Source organism: Oncorhynchus mykiss, unplaced genomic scaffold (genome assembly GCF_013265735.2).
Source record: "Oncorhynchus mykiss isolate Arlee unplaced genomic scaffold, USDA_OmykA_1.1 un_scaffold_892, whole genome shotgun sequence".
Taxonomy (NCBI): domain Eukaryota; kingdom Metazoa; phylum Chordata; class Actinopteri; order Salmoniformes; family Salmonidae; genus Oncorhynchus; species Oncorhynchus mykiss.
In genome coordinates this window covers 5,001-28,172 of record NW_023494339.1, presented here as the reverse complement: position 1 = coordinate 28,172, position 23,172 = coordinate 5,001, and the positions used below count along the sequence as shown (strand labels likewise).

At 45.6% G+C, this 23,172-nt stretch overlaps 1 protein-coding gene across 1 annotated transcript in view; it reads left to right on the top strand.

The window, feature by feature from the left end:
• Positions 1 to 856: 856 nt before the first annotated feature.
• Positions 857 to 23,172, top strand: part of LOC118964058 — a gene marked incomplete at both ends in the record, with an annotated part of 26,681 nt that continues 4,365 nt past the window's right edge. The window contains 14 exons of the mRNA XM_036974786.1: positions 857 to 975; positions 1,134 to 1,289; positions 1,886 to 2,100; positions 3,318 to 3,403; positions 4,315 to 4,451; positions 4,820 to 4,933; positions 5,207 to 5,347; positions 5,868 to 5,931; positions 18,275 to 18,402; positions 19,006 to 19,133; positions 19,753 to 19,870; positions 20,167 to 20,385; positions 22,373 to 22,543; positions 23,070 to 23,172. The exon at positions 23,070 to 23,172 is cut by the window's right edge and continues 47 nt beyond it. Coding sequence (XP_036830681.1) covers positions 857 to 975; positions 1,134 to 1,289; positions 1,886 to 2,100; positions 3,318 to 3,403; positions 4,315 to 4,451; positions 4,820 to 4,933; positions 5,207 to 5,347; positions 5,868 to 5,931; positions 18,275 to 18,402; positions 19,006 to 19,133; positions 19,753 to 19,870; positions 20,167 to 20,385; positions 22,373 to 22,543; positions 23,070 to 23,172 — 1,899 coding nt within the window. The remainder of the gene's footprint in view (positions 976 to 1,133; positions 1,290 to 1,885; positions 2,101 to 3,317; positions 3,404 to 4,314; positions 4,452 to 4,819; positions 4,934 to 5,206; positions 5,348 to 5,867; positions 5,932 to 18,274; positions 18,403 to 19,005; positions 19,134 to 19,752; positions 19,871 to 20,166; positions 20,386 to 22,372; positions 22,544 to 23,069) is intronic.

The window sequence follows — 23,172 nt, the reverse complement described above, 5'->3', positions numbered from 1 at the left end:
GTTGTCTGTGTGTTCTCTCTAAATGTGTTGTCTAAATGTGTTCTCTAAATGTGTTCTCTCTAAATGTGTTGTCTAAATGTGTTCTCTAAATGTGTTCTCTCTAAATGTGTTCTCTCTAAATGTGTTGTCTGTGTGTTCTCTCTAAATGTGTTGTTTAAATGTGTTGTCTAAATGTGTTGTCTAAATGTGTTCTCTCTAAATGTGTTCTCTAATTGTGTTCTCTCTAAATGTGTTGTCTAATTGTGTTCTCTCTATATGTGTTCTCTCTAAACGTGTTCTCTAAATGTGTTCTCTCTAAACGTGTTCTCTCTAAATGTGTTGTCTAAATGTGTTCTCTCTAAATGTGTTCTCTAAATGTGTTGTCTAAATGTGTTGTCTAAATGTTTTCTCTCTAAATGTTTTCTCTCTAATTGTGTTGTCTAATTGTGTTCTCTCTAATTGTGTTGTCTGTGTGTTCTCTCTAAATGTGTTCTCTCTAAATGTGTTCTCTAATTGTGTTGTCTAATTGTGTTGTCTCTAATTGTGTTGTCTAAATGTGTTGTCTAATTGTGTTATCTCTAATTGTGTTCTCTCTAAATGTGTTGTCTAATTGTGTTCTCTCTAATTGTGTTGTCTGTGTGTTCTCTCTAAATGTGTTGTCTAAATGTGTTCTCTCTAATTGTGTTGTCTAAATGTGTTGTCTAATTGTGTTGTCTAATTGTGTTGTCTGTGTGTTCTCTCTAAATGTGTTCTCTCTAAATGTGTTGTCTAATTGTGTTGTCTAAATGTGTTCTCTCTAAATGTGTTGTCTAATTGTGTTGTCTATATGTGTTGTCTCTAAATGTGTTGTCTAATTGTGTTGTCTGTGTGTTCCCAGACCCCAGCTGTAGCTCTGACACCCTAAACAGTGGAGACTGGCTGCTGAAGAACTTCAGAGGATTCTCTGCCTTCGCCTCCTTCAAGGACATGCAGAGACTACTGGCCACCTTCTCTGTGGTAACTGTCTGTTGTCCTGTTGTCCTGTGGCAATAGTCTGTAATAGTGTCTGTTGTTGTGTCTGTGCTGCAGACGGAACCGTTACACCAGCTAACAGTGATAGTGTCTGTAATAAGGTTTTGTCTGTGGTTATAATGTGAGTTGTGTGTGTGCTGCAGACGGAGGCCCTGCCCCAGCTCACAGTGAGACAGTTGGCAGAGGTGTCCTCTAGTCCAGACCAGCTCAGCTCTGCTGCAGACGTCACCATGCTGATGAACTACGTACCCAACATCCTCTTCACTGACTTCTTCAATGACTTCTCTCTAGCCATCACCGTGAGACAAGCTCGTCTGTCTGTCTGTCTGTCTGTCTGTCTGTCTGTCTGTCTGTCACCATGAGACAAGATATTATATGGTTCGTCCCATATGACACCTATTCCTATCTATATATATTATATTTGTTTACAAATATGGAATAGGGGTGCCATTTGAGGGGATCCTGTCTGTCATTTGAGGGGATTCTGTCTGTCAATAGTTTGTCATTTGAGGGGATCCTGTCTGTCATTTGAGGGGATCCTGTCTGTCAATAGTTTGTCATTTGAGGGGATCCTGTCTGTCAATAGTTTGTCATTTCAGTGGATCCTGTCTGTCAATAGTTCAAAAGGTTTGTTTGGGTCTGAAGAAGGACTATTATTCAACTGTCTTCCATGATCTGTTCTCTCTCTCTGCTACTCATCCTCTTCCTCTCTTACCTTTCCTGTCCCTTCCTCCCTCCTTTTATCTCTCCCTCCCTCCCTCCCTCCCTCTCTATCCACCACTCTCCCCTCCCTCTCTCCCCCCCTCCATCCCTCTCTCCACCCCTCTCCCCTGCATCTCTCCCCTCACTCTCTCCACCCCTCTCCCCTCCCTTCATCCCTCTCTCCCCTCCGTAGGGTCAAGAGTCTAAGTTCCCGGTGGCGGTGCGTTCAGCCATGCTCCAGCAGGTGTTTGAACGCGGGAACCTATCAGACCGCTCCGTTAGCGACCAGGAGGTACTCACCTGGCTTCAGAGCAGGCTCCGCCCACTGCTGATCAACCTGTCCCCGCTCCACGTCGCCCCCCTCTTCAGTGTGGTCGCACAGAGGAACTGCAACATTGGACAGCAGCTGTAAGAGACGGACTGATCTTCACTGGGGATTTAGGCTCGCGTCCCAAATTGCAACCTATTACTTATAAACTACGGTCACAAGTAGTGCACTATGTAGGGAATAGGGGGCCATTGGGGATGTATCTCAGACTAAAGTAGTGCACTATGTAGGGAATAGGGGGCCATGAGGGGTGTATCTTAGGGTAAAGTAGTGCACTATGTAGGGAATAGGGGGCCATGAGGGGTGTATCTTAGGGTAAAGTAGTGCACTATGTAGGGAATAGGGGCCATGAGGGTGTATCTTAGGGTAAAGTAGTGCACTATGTAGGGAATAGGGGGCCATGAGGGTGTATCTTAGGGTAAAGTAGTGCACTATGTAGGGAATAGGGGGCCATGAGGGATGTATCTTAGGGTAAAGTAGTGCACTATGTAGGGAATAGGGGGCCATGAGGGGTGTATCTTAGGGTAAAGTAGTGCACTATGTAGGGAATAGGGGGCCATGAGGGATGTATCTCAGGGTAAAGTAGTGCACTATGTAGGGAATAGGGAGCCATTGGAGGTGTATCACAGGGTAAAGTAGTGCACTATGTAGGGAATAGGGAGCCATTGGAGGTGTATCACAGGGTAAAGTAGTGCACTATGTAGGGAATAGGGAGCCATTAGAGATGTACATTAGGGTAAAGTAGTGCACTATGTTGGGAATAGGGGGCCATGAGGGATGTATCTCAGGCTAAAGTAGTGCACTATGTAGGGAATAGGGGCCATTAGGGATGTATCTCAGACTAAAGTAGTGCACTACGTAGGGAATAGGGGGCCATTGGGGATGTATCTCAGGCTAAAGTAGTGCACTATGTAGGGAATAGGGAGCCATGAGGGGTGTACCCTGAGTCAGTAGTGATGTTGATGTGCAGGGTGTATCTATCTTAAATCTTGCTCTATGTCACGTGAGACTGTAGAAGCATGTTTTCCTGAATCTTTGACTGATCTCAAAGTGTGTGGGGGGGGGGGGCTCCCAGACAGTCACATGTCCTCTACTCCCCACCGTATCCGTCCTTCCTACTGTTCTCCCACCCTGCCCCCCTCCCCCTCTGTTTCCAACTGCATAACATGTTAAATGTACAAGATCCATGTTAGACGATAGTGTCATGTGGGGGGTCGTCTCATCAGCAGAGGAGAGGGGAGCCATCTTGTATTTTGATGACGGGTATGTTTCATTCCTGACACGTTTGTCTCTCCAAGGTGGAGGTGCTGAACGCCACCCTCCCTACACTTCAGGACAACACACAGAGAAACATCTACGATCAAATCACCCTCTCCCTCCAAGGTACTGACAGACATCCACAACACATCCATTGAAACTATAAATACTACAGAATACTATGAAACTATAAATACTACAGAATACTATGAAACTAAATACTACAGAATACTATGAAACTATAAATACTACAGAATACTATGAAACTATAAATACTACAGAATACTATGAAACTATAAATACTACAGAATACTATGAAACTATAAATACTACAGAATACTATGAAACTAAATACTACAGAATACTATGAAACTATAAATACTACAGAATACTATGAAACTATAAATACTACAGAATACTATGAAACTATAAATACTACAGAATACTATGAAACTATAAATACTACAGAATACTATGAAACTAAATACTACAGAATACTATGAAACTATAAATACTACAGAATATTATGAAACTATAAATACTACAGAATACTATGAAACTATAAATACTACAGAATACTATGAAACTATAAATACTACAGAATACTATGAAACTATAATACTACAGAATACTATGAAACTATAAATACTACAGAATACTATGAAACTATAAATACTACAGAATACTATGAAACTAAATACTACAGAATACTATGAAACTATAAATACTACAGAATACTATGAAACTATAAATACTACAGAATACTATGAAACTATAAATACTACAGAATACTATGAAACTATAAATACTACAGCATACTATGAAACTATAAATACTACAGAATACTATGAAACGTGTCTTGCTGTAACACCAAAGCTCAACACTCGGTTTTTCATATTTTTTTATCGTGATACAAAACCTACGACTCAAACAACTAATGATCATATTTGTTGTCAGTTTGTCATATTGATTTTTGACCACAGAATTTCCCGTTAAGGATATTTGATTGACAGTCCTGTCCCTGCCCCCCTCCATAGGCTCTTCCCCACTCCGTTGCTATGGCACAAACTACAACCACAGTTTCTATGGTTACCTGGAGAGTTCCTTCCTGGGTTTCGGCTTCCCCAACCTGACCACCTTCCTCTCCCTCATACCCCATAGCCAGATGGAACAGGTGAGGGGTGTGTGTGTGTGTGTATCACAGGAGGTTGGTGGCACCTTAATTGGGGAGGACGGGTTCATGGTAATGGCTGGAGCGGAATTGGTAGAATGGTCTCAAATACATTAAACACATGGTTTCCATGGTTTCCACGTGTTTGATTCCAATCCATTTGCTCCGTTCCAGACATTATCGAGAGCCGTCCTCCCGTCAGCAGCCTCCACTGGTGTGTTTGAGACAATGCTTTAAGGGGACATAGATAAGGATGATGATGATGATGATGATGAAGGTGTGTGTGTTTGAGACAATGCTTTAAGAGGACATAGGTAAGGATGATGATGATGAAGGTGTGTGTGTTTCCTCATCTCTCTCTCTCTCTCTAGCTGGTGAACTCTCTGCCTGTCTCTGACCTGGGTCGTTTCCTGCGCGCCGCCCAACGTTGTCGACGACGACACAAAACTCTGCCAGCTCTACAGCAACTACGCCAAGACCCCACTGTTCCTGGGGACTGTACGTACACACACGCACACACACGCACGCACACACGCACGCACACTCTCACACACACTCTCACTCACTCACTCACTCACTCACACACACACACACACACACACACACACACACACACACACACACACACACACACACACACACAATTGCTGTGTTACCCGTGTGAAACTGCCACCCATTCACCAGAAAGAACACATCCCAGTTTCCTCTAAACCGCATTCATATCTAAGCCACTGGCCTGTCTTCCCCCCCCCCCCCAGGAGAGTATCCCTGAGTCAGTGAGGCGTCCCACACTGCCGTGTGTCTGGCCCCAGGCTCTCAGCAGCAGTCAGAGGTCAGAGGTCAACGCCTGGTTTGACATGAGGCTGAAGAACTACCTGCCCTTCCTCACCAGGAGCCTGGTGACCTCCGCCGCTGTCCAGACCGCCCCTTGTCTGGCCTTCCAGAAACTGTAAGGGATTTTTCCCCCAAAAAATATATTTACTACGTATCTGTTTTCTGATTTTATTGAAAGGGGTAGACAGAAAACAGCTGAACGTCAGACAGAAGACTGGTGGGACCGGAATTACAATCCCGTGCAGGCAGGGATTTGCAGATGTGCAGAGGGCCGCGGCTTTCACCTGTTAGGACTTTTTACTGAGACTTGTTACCACGGGAACAACCCTTACAAGGGCTTAGTATGATGTGCAGAGGGCCGCGGCTTTCACCTGTTATGACTTTGTACTGAGACTTGTTACCACGGGAACAACCCCTTAGTGTTGGTGGAACTCTTGTAGAAGAGTTTCACATTCTGTCTTTTTATACCGTCTGGTCTCAATGTTCGATATTGTGTTTTGACTTGATCTGTTGTAATGAATGTGATGTTGTTGTTTTTGTTGTGTTTTTTTTTAGCGTCTCAATTCTGGGGAGTTATAACTACAGCGCGCTGCCGACTTTGTGGAGAGAGATGTGTACAGGGAGACCATCAGGACGTATCTCACCTCAGGTCAGCCATTTTGTGCCACAGACCCGCCAGTTTCCATCGGAGCCATAGATATGTCTATGGAGTTTATGTAACCGTCCTCCATGTTGGCTCTAAATGTTCCATGATCAAATCGAATGAAATTGTATTTGTCACAACGCACGCTGAATACAACCTTTCAGTGAAATGCTTACTTACAAGCCCCTAACCAACAATACAGTTTAAAAAATGTGAATAAGAATAAAAGGAACAAGTAATTAAAGAGCAGCAGTAAAATAACAATGTGGAGGCTATATACAGGGAGGTACCGTACAGAGTCAATGTGGAGACTATATACAGGGAGGTACCGGTACAGAGTCAATGTGGAGACTATATACAGGGAGGTACCGGTACAGAGTCAATGTGGAGACTATATACAGGGAGGTACCGGTACAGAGTCAATGTGGAGACTATATACAGGGAGGTACCAGTACAGAGTCAATGTGGAGACTATATACAGGGAGGTACCGGTACAGAGTCAATGTGGAGACTATATACAGGGAGGTACCGGTACAGAGTCAATGTGGAGACTATATACAGGGAGGTACCGGTACAGAGTCAATGTGGAGACTATATACAGGGAGGTACCGGTACAGAGTCAATGTGGAGACTATATACAGGGAGGTACCGGTACAGAGTCAATGTGGAGGCTATATACAGGGAGGTACCGGTACAGAGTCAATGTGGAGACTATATACAGGGAGGTACCGGTACAGAGTCAATGTGGAGACTATATAAAGGGAGGTACCGGTACAGAGTCAATGTGGAGACTATATACAGGGAGGTACCGGTACAGAGTCAATGTGGAGACTATATAAAGGGAGGTACCGGTACAGAGTCAATGTGGAGGTTATATACAGGGAGGTACCGGTACAGAGTCAATGTGGAGACTATATACAGGGAGGTACCGGTACAGAGTCAATGTGGAGCTATATACAGGGAGGTACCGGTACAGAGTCAATGTGGAGACTATATACAGGGAGGTACCGGTACAGAGTCAATGTGGAGACTGTATACAGGAGGTACCAGTACAGAGTCAATGTGGAGACTATATACAGGGAGGTACCGGTACAGAGTCAATGTGGAGACTATATAAAGGGAGGTACCGGTACAGAGTCAATGTGGAGACTATATAAGGGAGGTACCGGTACAGAGTCAATGTGGAGACTATATAAAGGGAGGTACCGTACAGAGTCAATGTGGAGACTATATACAGGGAGGTACCGGTACAGAGTCAATGTGGAGACTATATAAAGGAGGTACCGGTACAGAGTCAATGTGGAGGTTATATACAGGGAGGTACCGTACAGAGTCAATGTGGAGACTATATACAGGGAGGTACCGGTACAGAGTCAATGTGGAGGCTATATACAGGGAGGTACCGGTACAGAGTCAATGTGGAGACTATATACAGGGAGGTACCGGTACAGAGTCAATGTGGAGACTATATACAGGGAGGTACCGTACAGAGTCAATGTGGAGACTATATACAGGGAGGTACCGGTACAGAGTCAATGTGGAGGCTATATACAGGGAGGTACCGTACAGAGTCAATGTGGAGACTATATACAGGGAGGTACCGGTACAGAGTCAATGTGGAGACTATATAAAGGGAGGTACCGGTACAGAGTCAATGTGGAGACTATATACAGGGAGGTACCGGTACAGAGTCAATGTGGAGACTATATAAAGGAGGTACCGGTACAGAGTCAATGTGGAGGTTATATACAGGGAGGTACCGGTACAGAGTCAATGTGGAGACTATATACAGGGAGGTACCGGTACAGAGTCAATGTGGAGGCTATATACAGGGAGGTACCGGTACAGAGTCAATGTGAGACTATATACAGGAGGTACCGGTACAGAGTCAATGTGGAGACTGTATACAGGAGGTACCAGTACAGAGTCAATGTGGAGACTATATACAGGGAGGTACCGGTACAGAGTCAATGTGGAGACTATATAAAGGGAGTACCGTACAGAGTCAATGTGGAGACTATATAAAGGGAGGTACCGGTACAGAGTCAATGTGGAGACTATATAAAGGGAGGTACCGGTACAGAGTCAATGTGGAGACTATATACAGGGAGGTACCGGTACAGAGTCAATGTGGAGACTATATAAAGGGAGGTACGGTACAGAGTCAATGTGGAGGTTATATACAGGGAGGTACCGGTACAGAGTCAATGTGGAGACTATATACAGGGAGGTACCGGTACAGAGTCAATGTGGAGGCTATATACAGGGAGGTACGGTACAGAGTCAATGTGGAGACTATATACAGGGAGGTACCGGTACAGAGTCAATGTGGAGACTGTATACAGGGGTACCAGTACAGAGTCAATGTGGAGACTATATACAGGGAGGTACCGGTACAGAGTCAATGTGGAGACTATATACAGGGAGGTACCGGTACAGAGTCAATGTGGAGACTATATACAGGGAGGTACCGGTACAGAGTCAATGTGGAGGCTATATACAGGGAGGTACCGGTACAGAGTCAATGTGGAGACTATATACAGGGAGGTACCGGTACAGAGTCAATGTGGAGACTATATACAGGAGGTACCGGTACAGAGTCAATGTGGAGACTATATACAGGGAGGTACCGGTACAGAGTCAATGTGGAGACTATATACAGGGAGGTACCGGTACAGAGTCAATGTGGAGACTATATACAGGGAGGTACCGGTACAGAGTCAATGTGGAGACTATATACAGGGAGGTACCGGTACAGAGTCAATGTGGAGACTATATACAGGGGGTACCGGTACAGAGTCAATGTGGAGGCTATATACAGGGAGGTACCGGTACAGAGTCAATGTGGAGACTATATACAGGGAGGTACCGGTACAGAGTCAATGTGGAGGCTATATACAGGGAGGTACCGGTACAGAGTCAATGTGGAGACTATATACAGGGAGGTACCGGTACAGAGTCAATGTGGAGACTATATACAGGGAGGTACCGTACAGAGTCAATGTGGAGACTATATACAGGGAGGTACCGGTACAGAGTCAATGTGGAGACTATATACAGGGAGGTACCGGTACAGAGTCAATGTGGAGACTATATACAGGGAGGTACCGGTACAGAGTCAATGTGGAGACTATATACAGGTATTACCGGTACAGAGTCAATGTGGAGACTATATACAGGAGGTACCGGTACAGAGTCAATGTGGAGGCTATATACAGGGAGGTACCGGTACAGAGTCAATGTGGAGGCTATATACAGGGAGGTACTGGTACAGAGTCAATGTGGAGACTATATACAGGGAGGTACCTGTACAGAGTCAATGTGGAGACTATATACAGGGGGTACCGGTACAGAGTCAATGTGGAGACTATATACAGGAGGTACCGGTACAGAGTCAATGTGGAGACTATATACAGGGAGGTACCGGTACAGAGTCAATGTGAGACTATATACAGGGAGGTACCGGTACAGAGTCAATGTGGAGACTATATACAGGGAGGTACCGGTACAGAGTCAATGTGGAGACTATATACAGGGGGTACCGGGACAGAGTCAATGTGGAGACTATATACAGGGGTACCGATACAGAGTCAATGTGGAGACTATATACAGGGAGGTACCGGTACAGAGTCAATGTGGGAGACTATATACAGGGAGGTACCGGTACAGAGTCAATGTGGAGCTATATACAGGGGTACCGGTACAGAGTCAATGTGGAGACTATATACAGGGGGTACCGGTACAGAGTCAATGTGGAGGCTATATACAGGGAGGTACCGGTACAGAGTCAATGTGGAGACTATATACAGGGAGGTACCGGTACAGAGTCAATGTGGAGGCTATATACAGGGAGGTACCGGTACAGAGTCAATGTGGAGACTATATACAGGGAGGTACCGGTACAGAGTCAATGTGGAGACTATATACAGGGAGGTACCGGTACAGAGTCAATGTGGAGACTATATACAGGGAGGTACCGGTACAGAGTCAATGTGGAGACTATATACAGGGAGGTACCGGTACAGAGTCAATGTGGAGACTATATACAGGGAGGTACCGGTACAGAGTCAATGTGGAGACTATATACAGGTATTACCGGTACAGAGTCAATGTGGAGACTATATACAGGAGGTACCGTACAGAGTCAATGTGGAGGCTATATACAGGGAGGTACCGGTACAGAGTCAATGTGGAGGCTATATACAGGAGGTACTGGTACAGAGTCAATGTGGAGACTATATACAGGGAGGTACCTGTACAGAGTCAATGTGGAGACTATATACAGGGGTACCGTACAGAGTCAATGTGGAGACTATATACAGGGAGGTACCGGTACAGAGTCAATGTGGAGACTATATACAGGGAGGTACCGGTACAGAGTCAATGTGGAGACTATATACAGGGAGGTACCGGTACAGAGTCAATGTGGAGACTATATACAGGGAGGTACCGGTACAGAGTCAATGTGGAGACTATATACAGGGGGTACCGGACAGAGTCAATGTGGAGACTATATACAGGGGTACCGATACAGAGTCAATGTGGAGACTATATACAGGGAGGTACCGGTACAGAGTCAATGTGGAGACTATATACAGGGGGTACCGGACAGAGTCAATGTGGAGACTATATACAGGGAGGTACCCATACAGAGTCAATGTGGAGACTATATACAGGGAGGTACCGGTACAGAGTCAATGTGGAGACTATATACAGGGGGTACCGGTACAGAGTCAATGTGGAGACTATATACAGGGAGGTACCGGTACAGAGTCAATGTGGAGACTATATACAGGGAGGTACCGGGACAGAGTCAATGTGGAGTATATACAGGGGGTACCGTACAGAGTCAATGTGGAGACTATACAGGGGGTACCGGTACAGAGTCAATGTGGAGACTATATACAGGGAGGTACCGGTACAGAGTCAATGTGGAGACTATATACAGGGAGGTACCGGTACAGAGTCAATGTGGAGACTATATACAGGGGGTACCGGACAGAGTCAATGTGGAGGCTATATACAGGGGGTACCGGTACAGAGTCAATGTGGAGACTATATACAGGGAGGTACGGTACAGAGTCAATGTGGAGACTATATACAGGGAGGTACCGGTACAGAGTCAATGTGGAGACTATATACAGGGAGGTACCGGTACAGAGTCAATGTGGAGACTATATACAGGGGGTACCGGTACAGAGTCAATGTGGAGACTATATACAGGGAGGTACCGGTACAGAGTCAATGTGGAGACTATATACAGGGAGGTACCGGTACAGTCAGAGTCACCGGTACAGAGTCAATGTGGAGACTATATACAGGGGTACCGGTACAGAGTCAATGTGGAGACTATATACAGGGAGGTACCGGTACAGAGTCAATGTGGAGACTATATACAGCGGGTACCGTACAGAGTCAATGTGGAGACTATATACAGGGAGGTACCGGTACAGAGTCAATGTGGAGGCTATATACAGGGAGGTACCGGTACAGAGTCAATGTGGAGGCTATATACAGGAGGTACCGGTACAGAGTCAATGTGGAGGCTATATACAGGGAGTACCGGTACAGAGTCAATGTGGAGGCTATATACAGGGGTACCGGTACAGAGTCAATGTGGAGGCTATATACAGGGAGGTACCGGTACAGAGTCAATGTGGAGGCTATATACAGGGGGTACCGGTACAGAGTCAATGTGGAGGCTATATACAGGGGGTACTGGTACAGAGTCAATGTGGAGACTATATACAGGAGGTACTGGTACAGAGTCAATGTGGAGACTATATACAGGGGGTACTGGTACAGAGTCAATGTGGAGACTATATACAGGGAGGTACCGGTACAGAGTCAATGTGGAGACTATATACAGGGAGGTACCGGTACAGAGTCAATGTGGAGACTATATACAGGGAGGTACCGGTACAGAGTCAATGTGGAGACTATATACAGGGAGGTACCGTACAGAGTCAATGTGGAGACTATATACAGGGAGGTACCGGTACAGAGTCAATGTGGAGACTATATACAGGGAGGTACCGGTACAGAGTCAATGTGGAGACTATATACAGGGAGGTACCGGTACAGAGTCAATGTGGAGGCTATATACAGGGAGGTACTGGTACAGAGTCAATGTGGAGACTATATACAGGGAGGTACCGGTACAGAGTCAATGTGGAGACTATATACAGGGAGGTACCGGTACAGAGTCAATGTGGAGACTATATACAGGGAGGTACCGGTACAGAGTCAATGTGGAGACTATATACAGGGAGGTACCGGTACAGAGTCAATGTGGAGACTATATACAGGAGGTACTGGTACAGAGTCAATGTGGAGACTATATACAGGGAGGTACTGGTACAGAGTCAATGTGGAGACTATATACAGGGAGGTACCGGTACAGAGTCAATGTGGAGACTATATACAGGGAGGTACTGGTACAGAGTCAATGTGGAGACTATATACAGGGTGTTACGGTACAGAGTCAATGTGGAGACTATATACAGGGAGGTACTGGTACAGAGTCAATGTGGAGACTATATACAGGGAGGTACTGGTACAGAGTCAATGTGGAGACTATATACAGGGAGGTACCGGTACAGAGTCAATGTGGAGACTATATACAGGGAGGTACCGGTACAGAGTCAATGTGGAGACTATATACAGGGAGGTACCGGTACAGAGTCAATGTGGAGACTATATACAGGGAGGTACCGGTACAGAGTCAATGTGGAGACTATATACAGGGAGGTACTGGTACAGAGTCAATGTGGAGACTATATACAGGGTGTTACGGTACAGAGTCAATGTGGAGACTATATACAGGGAGGTACTGGTACAGAGTCAATGTGGAGACTATATACAGGGAGGTACTGGTACAGAGTCAATGTGGAGACTATATACAGGGAGGTACCGGTACAGAGTCAATGTGGAGACTATATACAGGGAGGTACTGGTACAGAGTCAATGTGGAGACTATATACAGGGAGGTACCGGTACAGAGTCAATGTGGAGACTATATACAGGGAGGTACCGGTACAGAGTCAATGTGGAGACTATATACAGGGAGGTACGGTACAGAGTCAATGTGGAGACTATATACAGGGAGGTACCGGTACAGAGTCAATGTGGAGACTATATACAGGGAGGTACCGGTACAGAGTCAATGTGGAGGCTATATACAGGGAGGTACTGGTACAGAGTCAATGTGGAGACTATATACAGGGAGGTACCGGTACAGAGTCAATGTGGAGACTATATACAGGGAGGTACCGGTACAGAGTCAATGTGGAGACTATATACAGGGAGGTACTGGTACAGAGTCAATGTGGAGACTATATACAGGGAGGTACCGGTACAGAGTCAATGTGGAGACTATATACAGGGAGGTACTGGTACAGAGTCAATGTGGAGACTATATACAGGGAGGTACCGTACAGAGTCAATGTGGAGACTATATACAGGGAGGTACCGGTACAGAGTCAATGTGGAGACTATATACAGGGAGGTACCGGTACAGAGTCAATGTGGAGACTATATACAGGGAGGTACCGGTACAGAGTCAATGTGGAGACTATATACAGGGAGGTACCGGTACAGAGTCAATGTGGAGGCTATATACAGGGAGGTACTGGTACAGAGTCAATGTGGAGACTATATACAGGGAGGTACCGTACAGAGTCAATGTGGAGACTATATACAGGGAGGTACCGGTACAGAGTCAATGTGGAGACTATATACAGGGTGTTACGGTACAGAGTCAATGTGGAGACTATATACAGGGAGGTACTGGTACAGAGTCAATGTGGAGGCTATATACAGGGAGGTACTGGTACAGAGTCAATGTGGAGGCTATATACAGGGAGGTACTGGTACAGAGTCAATGTGGAGGCTATATACAGGGAGGTACTGGTACAGAGTCAATGTGGAGGCTATATACAGGGAGGTACTGGTACAGAGTCAATGTGGAGGCTATATACAGGGAGGTACCGGTACAGAGTCAATGTGGAGGCTATATACAGGGAGGTACTGGTACAGAGTCAATGTGGAGGCTATATACAGGGAGGTACTGGTACAGAGTCAATGTGGAGGCTATATACAGGGAGGTACCGGTACAGAGTCAATGTGGAGGCTATATACAGGGAGGTACCGGTACAGAGTCAATGTGGAGGCTATATACAGGGTGTACCGGTACAGAGTCAATGTGGAGGCTATATACAGGGAGGTACTGGTACAGAGTCAATGTGGAGGCTATATACAGGGAGGTACTGGTACAGAGTCAATGTGGAGGCTATATACAGGGAGGTACCGGTACAGAGTCAATGTGGAGGCTATATACAGGGAGGTACTGTACAGAGTCAATGTGGAGGCTATATACAGGGAGGTACTGGTACAGAGTCAATGTGGAGGCTATATACAGGGAGGTACCGGTACAGAGTCAATGTGGAGGCTATATACAGGGAGGTACCGGTACAGAGTCAATGTGGAGGCTATATACAGGGTGTACCGGTACAGAGTCAATGTGGAGACTATATACAGGGAGGTACCGGTACAGAGTCAATGTGGAGACTATATACAGGGAGGTACCGGTACAGAGTCAATGTGGAGACTATATACAGGGAGGTACCGGTACAGAGTCAATGTGGAGACTATATACAGGGAGGTACCGGTACAGAGTCAATGTGGAGACTATATACAGGGAGGTACCGGTACAGAGTCAATGTGGAGACTATATACAGGGAGGTACCGGTACAGAGTCAATGTGGAGACTATATACAGGGAGGTACCGGTACAGAGTCAATGTGGAGACTATATACAGGGAGGTACTGTACAGAGTCAATGTGGAGACTATATACAGGGAGGTACCGGTACAGGTACAGATGTGGAGACTATATACAGGGGTACCGGTACAGAGTCAATGTGGAGACTATATACAGGGAGGTACCGGTACAGAGTCAATGTGGAGACTATATACAGGGGGTACTGGTACAGAGTCAATGTGGAGACTATATACAGGGAGGTACCGGTACAGAGTCAATGTGGAGACTATATACAGGGAGGTACCGGTACAGAGTCAATGTGGAGCTATATACAGGGAGGTACCGGTACAGAGTCAATGTGGAGGCTATATACAGGGTGTACCGGTACAGAGTCAATGTGGAGGCTATATACAGGGAGGTACTGGTACAGAGTCAATGTGGAGGCTATATACAGGGAGGTACTGGTACAGAGTCAATGTGGAGGCTATATACAGGGAGGTACCGGTACAGAGTCAATGTGGAGGCTATATACAGGGAGGTACTGGTACAGAGTCAATGTGGAGGCTATATACAGGGAGGTACTGGTACAGAGTCAATGTGGAGGCTATATACAGGGAGGTACCGGTACAGAGTCAATGTGGAGGCTATATACAGGGAGGTACCGGTACAGAGTCAATGTGGAGGCTATATACAGGGAGTACCGGTACAGAGTCAATGTGGAGACTATATACAGGGAGGTACCGGTACAGAGTCAATGTGGAGACTATATACAGGGAGGTACGGTACAGAGTCAATGTGGAGACTATATACAGGGAGGTACCGGTACAGAGTCAATGTGGAGACTATATACAGGGAGGTACCGGTACAGAGTCAATGTGGAGACTATATACAGGGAGGTACCGGTACAGAGTCAATGTGGAGACTATATACAGGGAGGTACCGGTACAGAGTCAATGTGGAGACTATATACAGGGAGGTACCGGTACAGAGTCAATGTATACTATATACAGGAGAGTACTAGTACCGGTACAGAGTCATGTGGAGACTATATACAGGGGGTACTGTACAGAGTCAATGTGGAGACTATATACAGGGAGGTACCGTACAGAGTCAATGTGGAGACTATATACAGGGGGTACCGGTACAGAGTCAATGTGGAGACTATATACAGGGAGGTACCGGTACAGAGTCAATGTGGAGACTATATACAGGGAGGTACAGAGTCAATGTGGAGACTATATAGGGAGGTACCGGTACAGAGTCAATGTGGAGACTATATACAGGGAGGTACCGGTACAGAGTCAATGTGGAGACTATATACAGGGGTACCGGTACAGAGTCAATGTGGAGACTATATACAGGGAGGTACCGGTACAGAGTCAATGTGGAGACTATATACAGGGAGGTACCGGTACAGAGTCAATGTGGAGACTATATACAGGGAGGTACCGGTACAGAGTCAATGTGGAGACTATATACAGGGAGGTACCGGTACAGAGTCAATGTGGAGACTATATACAGGGAGGTACCGGTACAGAGTCAATGTGGAGACTATATACAGGGAGGTACCGGTACAGAGTCAATGTGGAGACTATATACAGGGAGGTACGGTACAGAGTCAATGTGGAGACTATATACAGGGAGGTACCGGTACAGAGTCAATGTGGAGACTATATACAGGGAGGTACCGGTACAGAGTCAATGTGGAGACTATATACAGGGAGGTACCGGTACAGAGTCAATGTGGAGACTATATACAGGGAGGTACCGGTACAGAGTCAATGTGGAGACTATATACAGGGAGGTACCGGTACAGAGTCAATGTGGAGACTATATACAGGGAGTACCGGTACAGAGTCAATGTGGAGACTATATACAGGGAGGTACCGGTACAGAGTCAATGTGGAGACTATATATAGGGAGGTACCGGTACAGAGTCAATGTGGAGACTATATACAGGGAGGTACCGGTACAGAGTCAATGTGGAGACTATATACAGGGAGGTACCGGTACAGAGTCAATGTGGAGACTATATACAGGGAGGTACCGGTACAGAGTCAATGTGGAGACCATATACAGGGAGGTACCGGTACAGAGTCAATGTGCGGGGGCACCGTGTCGAGGTAATTGAGGTAATATGTACATGTAGGTAGAGTTATTAAAGTGACTATGCATAGATGATAACAGAGAGTAGCAGCAGTATAAAAGAGGGAGTGGGGGGGGGGGCAATGCAAATAGTCTGGGTAGCCATTTGATTAGCTGTTCAGGAGTCTTATATCTTGGGGGTGGAAGCTGTTTAGGAGCCTCTTGGACCTAGACTTGGCGCTCCGGTACCACTTGCCGTGCGGTAGCAGAGAGAGCAGTCTATGACTAGGGTGGCTGGAGTCTTTGACCATTGTTAAGGCCTTCCTCTGACACTGCCCGGTGTAGAGGTCCTGGATGGCAGGAAGCTTGGTCCCGGTGATGTACGTGGTGATAACGTAGCAGTTTTAATTCTCACTATGATGTCATTGTTTGGGGAACTTTATATTGGTAATACTGAGAGAATGATACAGCTGGTCAACCACCTGTCATAACACTGCCATATCACTGCCATATCACTGCCATAACACTGCCATATCACTGCAATAACACTGCAATAACACTGCAGTAACACTGTTATAACACTGCAGTAACACTGCCATATCACTGCAATAACACTGTTATAACACTCACTGCAGTAACACTGCCATATCACTGCCATATCACTGCCATATCACTGCCATATCACTGCCATAACACTGCAATAACACTGTTATAACACTGCAGTAACACTGCCATATCACTGCCATATCACTGCAGTAACACTGCCATATCACTGCCATATCACTGCCATAACACTGCAATAACACTGTTATAACACTGCAGTAACACTGCCATATCACTGCCATATCACTGCCATATCACTGCCATAACACTGCCATATCACTGCCACATCACTGCCATAACACTGCCATATCACTGCAATAACACTGCAGTAACACTGTTATAACACTGCAGTAACACTGCCATATCACTGCCATATCACTGCCATAACACTGCCATATCACTGCCATATCACTGCCATAACAATGCAGAAACACTGCCACAACACTGCAGAAACACTGCCATATCACTGCCATATCACTGCCATATCACTGCCATAACACTGTTATACACTGTCATAACACTGCAGTAGCACTGCTATAACACTGTTATAACACTGCTATAACACTGCAGTAACACTGTTATAACACTGTCATAACACTGCAGTAACACTGCTATAACACTGTTATAACACTGTCATAACACTGCAGTAACACTGCCACAACACTGCAGTAACACTGCCATATCACTGCCATAACACTGCCATATCACTGTCATAACACTGCAGTAACACTGCTATAACACTGTTATAACACTGCCATAACACTGCTATAACACTGTTATAACACTGCCATAACACTGCTATAACACTGTTATAACACTGCCATAACACTGCTATAACACTGTTATAACACTGCTTTACCAAATGTCTGTGGTGGCAACATGCTTTGTCCTGCTGTCTGCAGCGTCGGCTCCTAAGTGTTACAACGCCAGTGATCCAGAGCTCAACTCAACGGCCTGGTTTGCTGAGAACATCGGACTCTTCATCACTTATCTCACCTTGGAAGACCTCAACACCTTCGGATCAGCGCAGGTACTGTACTGTGGTATATAGACACACACACACACACACACACACACACACACACACACACACACACACACACACACACACACACACACACACACACACACAGCTTCTACTTGAGCATCATTGAAAAAGGATGAATTTCCAAATATCAAATTGCTAATTGAGTTTACTTCCTGAATTGACTGCTTTCAATTCAAATTGGCACACACCTGGAATGCATGGCATGGTATTAATCCCTGTGTGTGTCCCTCCTCCTCTTCCTCCACCTCCTCCTCTTCTTCCTCCTCCTCCTCCTCCTCTTCCACTTCCTCCTCTTATTCCTCTTCCACCTCCTCCCCCTCCTCCCCCTTCTCCCCCTCCTCCTCTTCCACTTCCTCCTCCTCATCCTCCTCCTCATCCTCCTCCTCATCCTCCTCTTCCTCCCCTTCCTCCACCTCCTCCTCTTCCTCCTCCCCTCCTCCTCTTCCACTTCCTCCTCCTCTTATTCCTCTTCCACCTCCTCTTCCTCCTCCTCTTCCTCCTCCCCCTTCTCCTCCTTCTCCTCTTCTTCTCTCCTCCTCTTCCTCCTCCTCTTCCTCCTCCCCCTCCTCCTCTTCCTCCTCCCAGGTGTTGCAGGTGTTCACAGTGAACCTGGTGAACATAGGTCTACTGAACTCCACTAGCCTGCCCCAGAACCTCACTGACTACTACACATCACTGGTCTACCTACAGGACAGCAACTTCAACCCTCTGTTGTGAGTCTGTCTGTCTGTCTGTCTGTCTGTCTGTCTGTCTGTCTGTCTCTCTATCTCTCCTGTCTGTCTGTCTGTCTCTGTCTGTCTGTCTGTCTGTCTGTCTGTCTGTCTGTCTGTCTGTCTGTCTGTCTGTCTGTCTGTCTGTCTCGCTCCTGTCTGTATGTGAGTCTGTCTGTCTGTCTGTCTGTCTGTCTGTCTGTCTGTCTGTCTGTCTGTCTCTCTCGCTCTCGTCTCTCTCTCTCCTGTCTCTATGTGAGTCTCTCTCTCTCTTTCTGCCTCTCTCTGTCTCTCTGTGCCTCTCTCGCTGTTTCTCTCCTGTCTGTCTGTCTGCGTGGGCCTGTCTCTGTCTATCTGTCTGTGAGTCTGTCTTCTCGTCTCTCTCTCTCTCTCAATTCAATTCAAGGCGCTTTATTGGCATGGGAAACATATGTTAACATTGCCAAAGCAAGTGAGGTAAAACCTTTTCTTGTGGCAACAGGTCACAAATCTTGCTGCTGTGATGGCACACTGTGGTATTGCTCTCTCTCTCTCCTGTCTCTCTCTCTCTCTCTCTCTCTCAATCCTACATAATATTACCTCTTCTCTTTCTCTCCCCCCCCCCCCCCCCCTCTCTCTCCAGTCTTCCTCTGTTGTTTCGATGTGTGGCCCCAGGGCCAGCCTTCAGACAGCTGGATGCTGAGCAGAGCATGATCCTTCTACACAACCTGACTACACTGTGTAGAGACCTGGACCCACAGGTAACACACACAGACACAGACACAGACACAGACACAGACACAGACACAGACACACAGACACACAGACAGACAGACAGACAGACACACAGACATAGACATACACACAAACGTACAGACAGACACACACACACACACACACACACACACACACACAGACACAGACACACACACACACACACACACACACATAGACATACACATACAAACGGACACACAGACAAACAGACACACACACACACAGACAGACACACAGACACACAAACTGTACATTAACCCTCGCTGTGTGTTCTCTGCAGGTGTCTGCAGCTCTAGCAGCTAACATGGGAGACAACTTAAACAGCAACACCATCGCTGCCCTCGGCAGAGAGAGTACAGGTCTGTCTGAGGGTCAGATCACCATGGCACCCGCCAGCGTTCTGTGGGCTTCCTTCAGCATTCTGAGCACTGTGATTGGCTGGAACCAGGGCCAGGCCATGGCCATCATCCAATCACTGATGCTGTCAGGAGCCGTGAAGGTAACCTAGTTGGTGGTGGTTGTTGTTTTTTCCCCCAAAACACATTTTAAAAAGTCACAAAGATTAAAAGATAAAGACACAGGCTCTCAGATAAACACGTTCTTCACCCATTTGTCTTTCAATCTTCTCTTTCTCACTTTCCTGTCGGTTTCTGGTTTTCACTCATACTGCCTCTCAGACGTCAGAGTCAGGAGACCCGTAGGTGAACTAGCAAGTGGTAATTAATCACCTAGTACTGGTTGTTGTTGTGGTAGTTAGTTAATCACCTAGTACTGGTTGTTGTTGTGGTAGTTAGTTAATCACCTAGTACTGGTTGTTGTTTCTGGTAGTTAGTTAATCACCTAGTACTGGTTGTTGTTGTGGTAGTTAGTTAATCACCTAGTACTGGTTGTTGTTGCTGGTAGTTAGTTAATCACCTAGTACTGGTTGTTGTTGTGGTAGTTAGTTAATCACCTAGTACTGGTTGTTGTTGCTGGTAGTTAGTTAATCACCTAGTACTGGTTGTTGTTGTGGTAGTTAGTTAATCACCTAGTACTGGTTGTTGTTGCTGGTAGTTAGTTAATCACCTAGTACTGGTTGTTGTTGTGGTAGTTAGTTAATCACCTAGTACTGGTTGTTGTTGCTGGTAGTTAGTTAATCACCTAGTACTGGTTGTTGTTGCTGGTAGTTAGTTAATCACCTAGTACTGGTTGTTGTTGCTGGTAGTTAGTTAATCGCCTAGTACTGGTTGTTGTTCTGGTAGTTAGTTAATCACCTAGTACTGGTTGTTGTTTCTGGTAGTTAGTTAATCACCTAGTACTGGTTGTTGTTGCTGGTAGTTAGTTAATCACCTAGTACTGGTTGTTGTTGTGGTAGTTAATCACCTAGTACTGGTTGTTGTTCTGGTAGTTAGTTAATCACCTAGTACTGGTTGTTGTTTCTGGTAGTTAGTTAATCACCTAGTACTGGTTGTTGTTGCTGGTAGTTAGTTAATCACCTAGTACTGGTTGTTGTTCTGGTAGTTAGTTAATCACCTAGTACTGGTTGTTGTTGTGGTAGTTAGTTAATCACCTAGTACTGGTTGTTGTTCTGGTAGTTAGTTAATCACCTAGTACTGGTTGTTGTTCTGGTAGTTAGTTAATCACCTAGTACTGGTTGTTGTTGCTGGTAGTTAGTTAATCACCTAGTACTGGTTGTTGTTGTGGTAGTTAGTTAATCACCTAGTACTGGTTGTTGTTGTGGTAGTTAGTTAATCACCTAGTACTGGTTGTTGTTCTGGTAGTTAGTTAATCACCTAGTACTGGTTGTTGTTGCTGGTAGTTAGTTAATCACCTAGTACTGGTTGTTGTTTCTGGTAGTTAGTTAATCACCTAGTACTGGTTGTTGTTGCTGGTAGTTAGTTAATCACCTAGTACTGGTTGTTGTTGTGGTAGTTAATCACCTAGTACTGGTTGTTGTTCTGGTAGTTAGTTAATCACCTAGTACTGGTTGTTGTTTCTGGTAGTTAGTTAATCACCTAGTACTGGTTGTTGTTGCTGGTAGTTAGTTAATCACCTAGTACTGGTTGTTGTTCTGGTAGTTAGTTAATCACCTAGTACTGGTTGTTGTTGTGGTAGTTAGTTAATCACCTAGTACTGGTTGTTGTTCTGGTAGTTAGTTAATCACCTAGTACTGGTTGTTGTTCTGGTAGTTAGTTAATCACCTAGTACTGGTTGTTGTTGCTGGTAGTTAGTTAATCACCTAGTACTGGTTGTTGTTGTGGTAGTTAGTTAATCACCTAGTACTGGTTGTTGTTGTGGTAGTTAGTTAATCACCTAGTACTGGTTGTTGTTGCTGGTACCGCCACAGCAGGTTGTGCAGTATTTTGATAATATCATAGAATCTGTACTTTAATCATTATTCTGTCGTCGTTCACAATTTTCCTCCTTTTTATCAGGTTATCAGATCCTTCCTTCGTTTGTTTCATACACTCGTCCGTGTTGTCGTTTTCATCTCTACTTCCTGTCAGATCAACAGCGCATCCACCTTGACAGCGCTGGGTTCCCTGGTGACCGGTGTTCCCTCGGCAACCTTAGGCAGCATCAGCGGCACGGAACTCCTCTACGCGTCCCAGGATCCCACATTCATAACATACATGCAGACCGCCCCGACGATCTTAATCCAGACTTTCGTCACTCAGGTACCGTGTCGCAGTTAAAGTCTTCCTCACTTAACCTTTTGGTTCCTACTATGAGAACTGTTGAGTATTTCCAGTTAATTCTATAGCAGTGATAAACATTTCTTAGCTGAATGCTTGTAATATAGATGGATAAAAGGATGGATGTTTAACTGACCAACAAACTGATTGATTAATGTGGTGTCTATTCTCCCCATAGGGTTGACTGATTGATTAATGTGGTGTCTATTCTCCCCATCCAGTTGACTGATTGATTAATGTGGTGTCTATTCTCCCCATACAGTTGACTGATTGATTAATGTGGTGTCTATTCTCCCCATACAGTTGACTGATTGATTAATATGGTGTCTATTCTCCCCATAGGGTTGACTGATTGATTGATATGGTGTCTATTCTCCCCATAGGGTTGACTGATTGATTAATATGGTGTCTATTCTCCCCATCCAGTTGACTGATTGATTCATGTGGTGTCTATTCTCCCCATACAGTTGACTGATTGATTAATGTGGTGTCTATTCTCCCCATACAGTTGATCACAGTGAACCCTAACCCAGACAGTATTCTCCAGAACGTCCCAGACAGCATGTCTACTGAGATCCCCAGGTCCCTGCTGCAGGGCTTCTCTCAGAGCA